Source organism: Bombina bombina, chromosome 3 (genome assembly GCF_027579735.1).
Source record: "Bombina bombina isolate aBomBom1 chromosome 3, aBomBom1.pri, whole genome shotgun sequence".
NCBI classification, from domain to species: domain Eukaryota; kingdom Metazoa; phylum Chordata; class Amphibia; order Anura; family Bombinatoridae; genus Bombina; species Bombina bombina.
The window spans coordinates 377774158-377786904 of NC_069501.1; the positions used below are offsets into that span (position 1 = coordinate 377774158).

The 12747-nt window shown below is 38.6% G+C and overlaps 1 protein-coding gene across 2 annotated transcripts in view; it reads left to right on the top strand.

Moving 5' to 3' along the window:
* LOC128653314 (leukocyte surface antigen CD53) overlaps positions 1–12747 on the top strand; it is a 111474-nt gene that overhangs the window by 79483 nt on the left and 19244 nt on the right. For both annotated transcript variants that reach the window (XM_053706527.1, XM_053706528.1), the window contains one exon: positions 4287–4391. In XM_053706527.1, the coding sequence (XP_053562502.1) occupies positions 4287–4391 (105 nt within the window). The remainder of the gene's footprint in view (positions 1–4286; positions 4392–12747) is intronic.

Sequence of the window (12747 nt, forward strand, 5' to 3'; positions counted from 1 at the left end):
GTGGATGTCTAAGTGAGGGTGTGTATGTATGTCTTTCTGCTGTGTTTTCTGTGGGTGTCTCTGTGTGTGTGTGTATGTCTTTGTGTGTTTTCTGAGGCTGTCTCTGTTGGTGTTTCCTTGGGTGTATGTGCAAATTTGAGTTTGTGTGTGTGTCCATTGTCTGTTCCTTTTTAGGACATTTTGACCTTACTACTGATTATTCACATCTTTCTACAAACTTTGAGACTAATGAGACCTTTCTGGAAGTCACCAATCTACCATTTAACCGTTAAATTATTGTTTAGGCAGTTCAGGGCCCTTCCTTTCAGCCACTGCATGCTGTTGTCATCATTTAGTTGGCATCTTCCTTTACAAAAAGATAATCAGAACTCCATATTTTGTTTTCTATTTCTCCTTTTTTTTTTACAAAACTGTAGTGTACCTCATTACTTGTCAGGTCAATGTAAACAAGTGCTAAGTGTCTGTTTGGGTGTCTGTGTCAGAGTTTCTTTGTGTGTTTGCTAGAGTGTCTATATGTGAATCCTTATGTGTGAGTGTGTGTGTTTCAGTGTATGTTACTACCTTTACAACATTTCCAAGTTTAAATAGACACTATTATATAGAATAAAGTGCATATACGTTTTAGTCACTTGGTAAAAAATTGCACATGTCAAAGGAGGGGGGGGGGGGGCCCTGATCAATGGTTAAGTCAGGGGCCCCAAAATTTCTAGTGGCGGCCCTGGGTGTCAGGCATCAGGTGTCAGACATCAGCTCTCAGGTGTCAGACATCAAGTAAAGGACTCAGGTGTCAGACATCAGGTATAAGACTCCTGATGTCTGACACCTGATTCCTGATACCTGATGTCTGATAACTGAGGTACAATGGAGTTTTCAGGGAGGTAGCATAGAGTTTTAGAGGAGGGAGTTTTACAGGAGGGGGGAGAAAGGAGGGAGTTTTGCAGGAGGGAGCATGGAGTTTTAAAGGATGGAAAAGGGAGTATTGGAGGAGGGAGCAAGGATGTCCTAAAATGGACACTGTACACCAAAACTTTCTCAGAGAGTCAGCCGTGACTTGTATGACACAAATTAAGAGTCAGATTACAAGTGGAGCAGTATTTAACGCTGCCGCTCAAGAAGTAAGCTTTTTGCACGCATCGGGTAGTCCTCGTATTACAAGCTGAAAGCAAAAAACTTTCCCTCGCACACTAACCCGATGAATGTAAAAAGCTGAACTTAGAATATTGCGCACACTTGATAATAACCTATTCCCCCCCTACTCGCACGCAAACCCGATCACATATTCTCAAGTATGCTAACCCTACACAAAAATATTAATATTTCACATTCCAGTGTTCTTCACATAGAAGAATATGTTCTATTTATTCCAAAATACATATTTCTTCCTATATATACTGTATATATATATATATATATATATATATATATATACGAAAGTTCATAGGGATTTGCACTCTCACCTCTTAAGATACGAGCCTGAGTATCAGGAACAACAATATCCAATTCAAAGTAATAGATTCGCACTCGCTGGACTTTTAAAAAACAATAGTTTATTGTGTACAGTGACGTTTCGGGGAGCCAACTGTCCCCTTCATTAGACCTGGTGAAGGAGACAGTTGGCTCCCCGAAACGTCACTGTACACAATAAACTATTTTCAGAATATTCTCTGATTTTCAGATAACATTGATGTATATATGTTCTAAAGTATATACATTACTTTTGTATTTTGCATAATTAGATCAATTTGCCTTTTTGGCTTTCAAATACCTTCTCCAACCTCTCTGTGGTCACATGCAAATGGTCTAACTAGTATGAGGATAAATACATAATAGTTTCTCTCACACCCTTCTTTGTGAATTTACAATGTTATATTATAGTTCAATCTTATTTTGCTCAGTTTTAATAGGATATTAAGAACCTCTTGCTTTTCTTTGAAAATAGTGCTTTGTTACATGCTTCCTAGATAGACAAAAGCAAATTATATGACCTGCAAATGCTGCAAATGAAATAGCAAATGTAGGTAATTTGCAGAAATTTGAAAGTGACAGAGTCAGCTTTTGGCCTCTCTAGGGAATGTGAGATGAAGGACACTTTTCACACAACAGAGTGTTTAAGGTGATGGTAAACTTTCCCCTTTGTATAAACAGATCCAGAATGTTAGCGATATTTTAGATGGAGTTTAATTCATCAGTTGCAAATAAGATGTACTTTAACTTACTTTGTAATGTAGCGCTAAAATTCTAATACTCCACTCCGGCCGCCTACTTCAAAAGTATTTTTTTTTATGAGCTAACGGTTTGAACTGTTCTCCAATCAGCACTCTAGTCACACACAAAAAATTGTGTGAGTGCCGTATGGCTTTTGAAGTGGGAATTACTCTTTCCTGCCACTAGAAGGAGGCCAAGATTCCTCAACCCCAAAAGCTCTATAAATCCCCTTTAACCTCACTGGTAAATCAGTCTGATGGTATAGCAAAGCTAAAAAGGTAGGAAAAGAAATACGAGCAAATAACAGGTGCAGAGAAAAAAGATGTGCGCAAAAATAAACTAACACCAACAAAAAAAAAGTGGGGTCTCGTGGACTCTCACCATCATGAAAGAAATCAATTTATCAGGTAAGCATAAATTATGTTTTCTTTCGTAAAGGTGGTGAGAGTCCACAATCCATTAATCCTAGGAAGTAATTTCCAAGCTGTGGAGTTCACAAGTAATGAAAAGTAAGGGCAGGATTAAAAGAACACCTTTTTCCCAGTGAAACTATATCCACATCCCAAATAAAAGAATAAACAGGGTAATTTTGAAAAAGAAAATTTAAAAAAACTACCTTGAAAATTTGATCAACAGAAGCCTTATTCTAACAAGCCCAAAAAATGTCAACTGATCTGGTTAATTGGGCGGAATCTGTTTAGATGGAAGCTGCCCCTTCTCTAGGAAAGCCTTATGAGCCAAAAAGTTTCAACCAAGAAGCCAAAGAAATAGCAGAAGCTTTCTTCCTTTCCTTGAAACTAACAAAATAGAAACTTGTCAAAAATGCAAGAAGTATTTACATAATACTTCAATGCTCTTACAACATCAATGTTATGAAGAAGCCTCTGTGAAGAAATGTTAAGATTAGGACATAAAGAAGGGAGAAACATTTCCAGACTAAAATTATCTGAAGACATAGGGGCCGATTTATCAATGTCTGGCAGACATGATCCGCTGTAGTGATCGGTGAACTGCTTGTGCAATGCCACCCCCTGCAGAGAGGGTGTCAATCAACCTGATCATACACGATTGGGCAGATTGCAGGCCGCAGCCTTAGAGGAGGCGTATGCATTAAGGAGCAGCAGTCTTAAGACCGCTGCTTCTTAACTGCTGTTTCCGGCAAGCCTGAAGGCTCGCACAGAAACCGGGCGATTAGGGGCCATTCGGCCCTTGTTAAATCGGCCCCATAGCCTAAGGGGGAAAAAAGACAAATTTAGTCTTAAAAACTGCATTATCCTGAAGAAAAATAAGATAAGGAGGACTACATGATAGAGCCAACTCAGAGATCCTTCTAACAGAAGAGATAACCAAAAGAAACAAAATCCAATAAGCAACCCACTACTGGGGGAAACCAGTACTGAAACACAACAGCAGAGGATATGAAATAGGAGTATTTCAGCGAACCAAACAGGAGGAGAACAAGGACAAGTCCCTGCGACACCTGTGGAAGTCATATGACTAATTCACAATAGGTGAAAAATATGTGACTAACCATACTCTAATTATATCCCTCCAACAAACACAGCACTCTGAGGGGAAAAGACTCCTCTCACTGATGCACATCTTCATTCTTGACCTTCCTCCAGCGGAGGCAAAGACAAGACTGGTTTACCAGTGAGGTGGGAAGGCTGTTATAGAGCTCTTGGGGTTTGGGAATCTTTGCCTCCTCCTACTGGAAGAGAAAAGTAATTCCCAAGAGTAATGGATCATGGAATCTCACCACCTGTATGAAAGGAATTAAACTTCCACGGCTCAGATAGAGTGTGCAATTAAAAAAAAAAACTTTCCAATTTGCTTTTGTAATCTGTAACCTCTTTGTTTAAAGCTAATTTAAAGCCGTTCTATGACAGCATACAGAGGTAGGCTGAGAAGTTGTAAAGTAAGTAAATTGAAATAGTTTCTAAAAGTTTAACTTATATGTCCCTTTAAATAAATGAGTAATAAAACATCCTGCTATGTAAATGGACAGAATAAGGGGGAATTATGAAAATGCTCAAATATTCTAAAATTGTATATAACTGGTATTTCAATTTTCTTAACAGCTTGACAAATACATAAATGATCAACTAACTATCAGTTTCGAGCAGCACAAAGCAGAAGAGAATATGAATTCATCCAGTCCAATTTGGCATGATATACAGCACAGTGTGAGTATTCAATGGGGTTATAAATACAATTTAACACAGCTACAGATTATTAACCACTAAAGGCAGTGGCACACATTGATGTAGTAGATTAATTTCTCTTTTCCTGTGATTAAGATAATTTTGCAAGTATAAGGTACAGATACTTTTTATAGAGAAACACATTTGTAAAGGAATCCCCAGAATTTCCAGATGTAGTAGAATGTAATTTTATAGGCTAATGTAAAACTGGTCAGCTTTTTAATTCATATTGAAATGTCTCACTCACTTGTATGGACTACGAACAGATTTTCGAATTCTGATAAATCTCTATAAACAAGCTTTAATTTAAGCTGTTGTTTATGGTTATACAAATGCATCAAACCTACACGTGTAAATAGTTGTAGATAATATGAGCAAGGTTTTCTCAGCTTTATGGATATTCGATATGGGTGAATATTCTTTGTGTTTGAAATGGGGAGAGGATCAGTATGGGATGAATGCTTCACTATAACTTAATGCATAGTACTATACATAAGCATCTACGGAGGAAGATTGCTGTGCAGTGAAAAAGTGGTTAAGAGACAAATAGGGGAAGTGGGGCAGAAAATATAACTGGAGCACTAGACTGGGTCCAAAGGGCTTAGGTTGAATGATTATGTCTTAACAGGATAGACTGCGCTGATGTAGGATGGAGGAGTAAAATGCAACTACATCAATAGTCAGCCAACTATACACCCCTTCCACGAAAGTCTTCAAAAATGAGTATGAGTAGTATCTCTTAAGAAGCTCGGAAACTACACAGTTAAGAGCTGTAGGTTACAATCCACCTACTCTAATAGGCCAGTAACATTCTCCAAGATCTTATGAACTTTCAGAAGATGGTAGAAGATAAAAATCACTGATTTATTGATCATAAGGTAATCAAATGTAGATTTATCTATGAAGCCCTCTTCCAATTGATAGTCCAAAATATGTTTTTAAAGCCTTTGAAATAGATGTTAGATTACTGGTCAGGGGTGTGCAGGTATCTGTGTCCCCTATATCTTTTAATGCTTCCTTAATGTGCATTTCACAATCCAAGACAATTACCATGCTGCCCTTGACCGATTGCTTTATCAAAATATACTTATTGTATTGTAATTGCTGTATCTCTTTCCATTGTTGACAAGTTTGGTTTAACCATGTTATTACTATTAGAAATAGTTGTTAAATCCTCTACAACCCTTTTATGGGAATGTTCATACAATTTATCTATTTTTGTATAGGATAGAAGGTTGAGTTTATATTTAACCCACGATGAACTCAATTTGCCATGTGTGGCCCATATAGATGCATCATCAATAATAATAATAATAATAATAATAATAATTTGTGATTTATAAAGCCCTTTTCTCCCTGTGAGACTCAAAGCACTTTACAAATATACCAACATAAAGACATAAAAGTTAGGAGTTTCTGAAGGTCAGATAAGCGGACTGAATGCCTGATAGAAGAGGTGGATCTTTAGCTTTTTTTAAAGTCAGTAAGGACGGTGCCTCTCTGATTGTGAACAGTAAAGAGTTCCAGAAAGTAGGGGCAGCGTGGCCGAATGCTCTGGAGCCTTGGCACTGAGAGGAGGGATGTGTTGGCTGACCTAAGTGAGCGGGGTGGGATGTAGGGTGTCAAGAGCTCCTTCAGGTACTGTGGGCCTTGGTTGTTTAAGGCTTTGAAGGTCAGCAGGCCAATTTTAAAATATGTTCGCCATTTAATTGGAAGCCAATGCAGGGAGTGGAGAACAGGTGTTATTTGGCAGGAGTGAGTTTAATTGGTTAGTAGTCTGGCTGCTGCGTTTTGTACCATCTGAAGGTGATGGAGTTCTTATTTTGGGAGGCCCAAGTAAAGTGCATTGCAGTAATCTAGCCTAGAGGATACAAATGTATGGATTAATGTTGGCATATCATCTGGTGGAATTAAAGGGACAGTAAACACCAGAATTTTTGTTGTTTAAAAAGGTAGATAATCCCTTTATTACCCATTACCCAATTTTGCATAACCAATACAGTTATAATAATATACTTTTTACCTCTGTGATTACCTTGTATCTATGCCTCTGCAAACTGCCCCCTTATTTCAGTTCTTTTGACAGACTTGCATTTTTAGCCAATCAGTGCTGACTCATGGGAGCTTCATGTGCCTGAACTCAATGTTATCTTTATGAAATACGTGAACTAACGCCCTCTAGTGGTGAAAAACTGTCAAAATGCTTTCAGATTAGAGGCAGTCTTCAATGTCTAAGAAATTAGCACATGAACCTCCTAGATTTAGCTTTCAACTAAGAATACTAAGAGAAGAAAGCAAAATTGGTAATAAAAGTGAATTGGAAAGTTGTTTAAAATTGCATGCCCTATATAAATCATGAAAGATTTTTTTTTACTTTACTGTCCCTTTAAGTGTTGTATCCTGGCTATGTTTTTCAGATGGAATTAAGTGTTGTATCCTGGCTATGTAGGCAGATTTTATTACGGAGGAAATCTGCTGTTTAAAAGATAGTCCAGCGTCAATCAGCACTCCAAGGTTTCGTACCTATGCTGAACTAACGAGTTCAGAGCCTCCAAGCTCCAGGCTAGTTGGGTGATCGTAGGATATTTTTGATGCCCGGGGTCTCCTCAACAAGAGTAACTCTGTTTTGTCCGGGTTCACTTTGAGACAGCTAGCATTCATCCATTCTATGAGGTCTGTTAAGCAACTGTTTATGCGGCATGCTGGGTCTGTAATATCTGGAGCAAAGGAGAAGTAGAGTTGTGTGTCATCAGCGTAACAATGATACCTTAAGCCATGTCGATTAATGATGTCCCTCAAAGGTAGTAAGTAAATTGCGAATAGCATGAGAGAGAGGATGGATCCTTGTGGAACTCCGCAGGCCAGTTCTGTCGGTGCTGATGAGCTTGATCCTGATATTACTCTCTGTGATCTACCAGTGAGGAACGATTTAATTCAGTTAAGGACTGTGCCTCTTAGACCACAGATGTGCTGCAAGCGCTCTATTAGAATCCTATGGTCAATGGTTTCAAATGCAGCTGAGAGATCCAGGAGGATTAGGATGGAGTAGTCACCTTTGTCTCTTTCCATGAGGAGATCATTTAGCACTTAAACTAGCGCTGTTTCAGTGGTGTGGCAGCATCTGAAGCCTGACTGGAAAGGATCGAATATGTTCAGGTTTGATAGATGGGCTTCTAGTTGAGTTGCCACTACTTTTTCAATTATTTTCCCCAGAAATGGGAGGTTGGATACTGGTCTGTAATTAGTCATGCAGCCTGGGTCTAATAAAGGTTTCTTTAGGATTGGTTTTACCACAGCTTTTTTTAGAGGATCTGGGAAGTCTCCTGTTTTTAGTGAACACTGCACTATTTTTGTGAGGGCTGAGGTGAGTGTTTCAATGCATCCAGATATGAGCTGAGTTGGAGCAGGGTCTAGGTCCCACGTATTAGAGTGCAACTTTTGTATGGTGTTTTTAACTTCTTTTATATCCACATTTGTAAAAGTGGACCATAAACTGGGGCAATCTGGCATTCCATTGTAGTGGTTCTCGTGTGTAACTGTTTGGCCTGCTGTGATAGCGGTTCAAATTGAGGAAATCTTGTCTCTGAAGAAGTTTGCAAATGCTTCACATTCATCCTGAGAAAAGTTGGTGGGGATAAGCATTAATGCTGGTTTGCAGAGCCTTTCTACTGTGTGAAACAGCTGCCTGGGTCTATTATGAGAGAGTGCAATTTCGCGTGATAAAAATGAAGATTTTTTCGGAGTTATATTGGATTGATATTTATTTAGATGTTTGGTAAGAGTGGCTTTATCCTCTGGATCATATGTTCTGTGCCACTTTCTCTCAATTTTACGTCCTGTTCTTTTCATTTCTCTGATGGAGCTATCAAACCACAGTGCATTGTTGTGGGTTTTGACAGTGCGTATGCGAGTTGGTGCAATGCTTTCTAGGGTGTCTCTCATGGTTTTGTTGTAGAGTCGGACTAAGGAGCTGGGGTCTTCGCAGGTGCTCATTAGTTCACTTAGATCCATATGTGATGCTACATCCAAAGGTGTCACCACTTTTAATGAGCGGTGTTTGACAAGGTTCTGAGGCTGGTGTCTGGTTGATTGTGATACAATGGAGAAGTAAATGGAGTGGTGGTCTGACCAAGTAACTGGGTTTACAGTCCAGACTGGAACACTAGATCAAGTGTATGACCTTTTCTGTGAGTGGGAGTGGTGACGATTTGTGTGAAGGTGAGTGTACTCCTCAAGCTGAGGAGATCCTGCCCAAGCAGGGATAGGGTGTTGTGAATCCAAGTTTTGAAGTATCCTAATATAAGTCATCTGGGTGTTCAAGGATTAAGCCAGCTGAAAGGTCTGGGAGTTCCTGAAGAAATCTCTTCCCATCTCCTGGGGGTCTGTATATTAGCAGTATTCGGAATCCTCTCTCTATTGAGAGGCTGGCAGCTACGCATTCAAAAGATTGGGTTTTGTGGACTGATATTGGTCTGGGATTTAAGGATGATTTTGCACAGATCATAACTCTGCCTCCCTTGCGATCTTGTCTCGGGCGGTGGAACACTGTGTAATTGTCTGGAATAGCTGCCTCTAGAATATGCCCTGCATTTTCATCTAACCATGATTCTGTGATGCATGCTAATTCCCATGTTTCAATAAGGTCATCAATAATAGCTGTTTTGTTCTTTATTGATCTGGCATTGCATAAGATTGCCCTGAGAGCACAGTCTTGGGAATCTGAGTTTTTGCACTGTACTTTGGAGACTGTGTCTTCTAAGCGTGTCTTCTAATGGGGATCACACAAAGAGATTTTCTTAATTTGATAGTGCAATTTTTGTGGCTTTTAGGTTGGATCACTTCAATTGGGCTTGCGGGTGGACGAGGTGGTGGGGCAGCTGTGATAGTGTCAGGATATAGAACTTTAAATTTTGATTTTCCTCCACGACAGCCCCTGTCGGTCCCTTTGAAAATGCAGAGTGATTTTAGGGTAGCCAATAGTGAGGCACTGAGTGCCACAACCCTTTTTTGGGGTCTTAGGGGTTAAAATAGCTTCTAGTTTTTGTAGGGATGTTAGCAGTGGGGGCTGGTTACATTGCCCTGCTCTATAGGATTCAGGCCAGAGTGAGGTGTGAGATTTTGCACTTCAGGCTGCATTGTTCAAGCTGCTCTAGAACCATTAAAACACAAATGTCTCTGACATCTGAGTGCTGCACATTATTAACCACTTTATTAACTCTCTCAGGTTCAATGTTCTTCTTTCAGGAAGAATATTAAATGTTATTGTCTTTATAATAAATGTCAAGCTACTTAAAAACTTATTATTTAAAAATTGTTAGAGTGTACAAAGCCAGTTACTTTTATATAAAAGGGTTAAAACATACATACATGCATACACATGTACATATACACACACAAGTACGCTTGACCCCTTCTGACTTACCCCATGTCATAAACGTTATCTCTTTAAACATCCCCAAAACTTTTTAAATTTTTAACCCTTTGTTTTAAATGTATTAAACCTTAATTCACCTCCTTTCATTTATTTCTATAGCACTGTAATTTGTCATTTGTTTTTAATGCGCAATAAAAAGAATTAATAATTAAAGGGCCATGAAAGTAAAAAAAAATTGCATGCTCTAATCCGTTAAAGCATGTCATTTTCCGTCTATCAACCCTAATTTACTGTGGGGGTTTAACACACAGTAGAGCAGTGTCGAAAGTCGTAAAATTAAAGGCTCAAGCAGATTAGACCATGTCGTTTTTCAACTATTATGGCCCTTTAAAGGGACGTTCAACTGCTGAGTAAAACTAAAGTAGACAGGTTACTACTCTTACTACTCACTATGTTATGGTTTACCTCCTGTGCCTGCAGCTGACTTCAAAGTTGTTCTCTTATTTTAGACAAGACCTGTAGAGACAGATAAAGAGGCGCCTCATAATGAAATATCGTCTGGAAAAGGAGATGCACAGATATCGGTCACAAACTCAGACCAGGAGGGTACTCACATAGAGTGCAGCACTTAATAGGTGCCTAACAGCGCAGGCTGGGACCTCAAGTCGCCCGACAGACTAACACACCGATGAGAACACATGAATACCAGAAGCCAATCAGCGGTTGTAAGGAGTCAAACGTAGCACAGTAGCAGCGTAATGGCCAATCCCAGTACAGCAGGCTCGATAGTAGAACTCCCAAAGGAAAGTTAGTTGTGGATGAATGAAGTACGTAGAGCAAGTACTTGTAATATGTCAAAATTTTATTGTGACACAAATAAAAACAGCAACGCGTTTCTCGACCGTATAAGTCATTTCATTAGGCTGTAACTAATACATGTGAACCTGCTCCACTTCACCAATCACAGAAGAAAGTTTGGAACACACACCCTCTCGAAGGGCACGACAAACACACCCACCTGGCCAGCCAATAAGGCATCTCAAAACAAAGGGGGCATGTGTCCAAAACTCCACTGCATTAGTGATAGGTTCATGATACACATAATACATCAAATAGCAAAACATTGGCAAATAAATAGTATAAACATTGCAAAAATGTAATTTAATACACCTTGGTAACATTATGCAACCTGCAAGCATTAAAAGCAATTAACAAACTAAAATGTGAATAAAAAACAAATAAAAAACTGACAGTACATGGAGTATGGTCCAAAATTAATAGACATATGAACACTTAACAGTAAACCGATACATGGAACCGTTAATAAAATAGGAAATATAAAGTACAGTATGCATTAGAGTATATGCAAAGATAAGATGGTTAGTAATTACAACCATACACACATATAAACAATGTGCCCATCAATTCACATATAGAAGAAAATAAGAAAATAAATATAAAATATAAAAATAAAACAATCAAAATAGCATAATCTAATATAAAAATACATTCTCCACTTGGATTTCAACAACAATCTATTTAAAGTAGGAATACAAGCTAGATAATAGTAACTACCATATCGGCACAATGTTACAACCAGACCTTATGATACATATCCATAGCATAGGATGTTAAAGCACATCCTTGCCATTTAGATATATAATAAATCAAAATTCCAAACTGCTGGAGAGGATTAGATTAGTACAAATTGCTTTTATTGACATAGGTGACAAAACAGTGGAGTGGGAAATAGTATTAGCTACCTCGAAAAATTAGGAAATAGTATAGAGGGAAATAGTATTAGCTACCTCGAAAAACTAAACTTCACAAAGCAGGTACCAGATATTCATAACTGTCACTATGGTTAAAATAGAGCTGATCAATAGTTGGCAGTCAGCAGGGGTATCCTAAAGAAACTGGGGATATTAAATCGAGCCTCACCAATAAGACTAAATATAATCAATAAATCATAAGAGTAAACTACAAGTGGTTATAAATTATTATTTTATAGGTTTTGTTATTTTATTGCATACCTTTATATATACATTTTGTTTTAGAATATATTTAAATATGATTTTATTTAATACATTTATTTTATAGAGTCAGACACAGGGAGTCCCACTGGATAAGAGCTAGTAAAGAGTGGCTAGGTCCACACACAGGTTTAGACCAGTCGGATGTATACTCTTGAGAACATGAATCCAGTAGGTCTCCCTCTGCCTGAGTCTAAAAAACCGGTTATAAAGATGAGATTTAAGTATATGTTCAATGGCAGTCACTGAAAAACAATTAGTATTACCATTATGGATATTATTACAGTGTCTTGAGACACTGTGAAATCTGTAGTTATTCATCATATTTCGACTTGAGGTCCCAGCCTGCGCTGTTAGTCACCTATTAAGTGCCGCTCTCTATGTGAGTACCCTCCTGGTCTGAGTTTGTGACCGATATCTGTGCATCTCCTTATCCAGACGATATTGCTTTATGAGGCGACTCTTCATCTGTCTCTACAGGTCTTGTCTATCGTTCCTCCATTACAAGAGTGCTGCCTTCGTCTATGGTTCCTCCTGATGATTTTTCCGTGATTTGTTTGCGCACCTCTCTTAGAGGCACCGTGCCCTATCCCATTTGACTTTTTCTCTTATTTTAACCTCTTACAATTATCAGTTAGTGAAGCTCTGCATCTTCACTCAGATGTCAAAAAGAGAATGACATCACAGATCTGTAAGAGTGCACTGAACCTATCACAGGATGCAAAACTACACAAGCTACAAGATGGCGGCGCCCAGCATAAAGATACAGAGCTTTACCAGCTGGTCTCTGTAATGACTTAAAATAAGAAAATGGCTTTGAAAAGAGAGATGCAGGGCCAGGAGGAAAACCAGCACTATAAGTAGTAACTATGCTGCTGTGGTTGTAACCAGCGGTTTAATGTCCCTTTAATACCAAGATTACAAATGTATT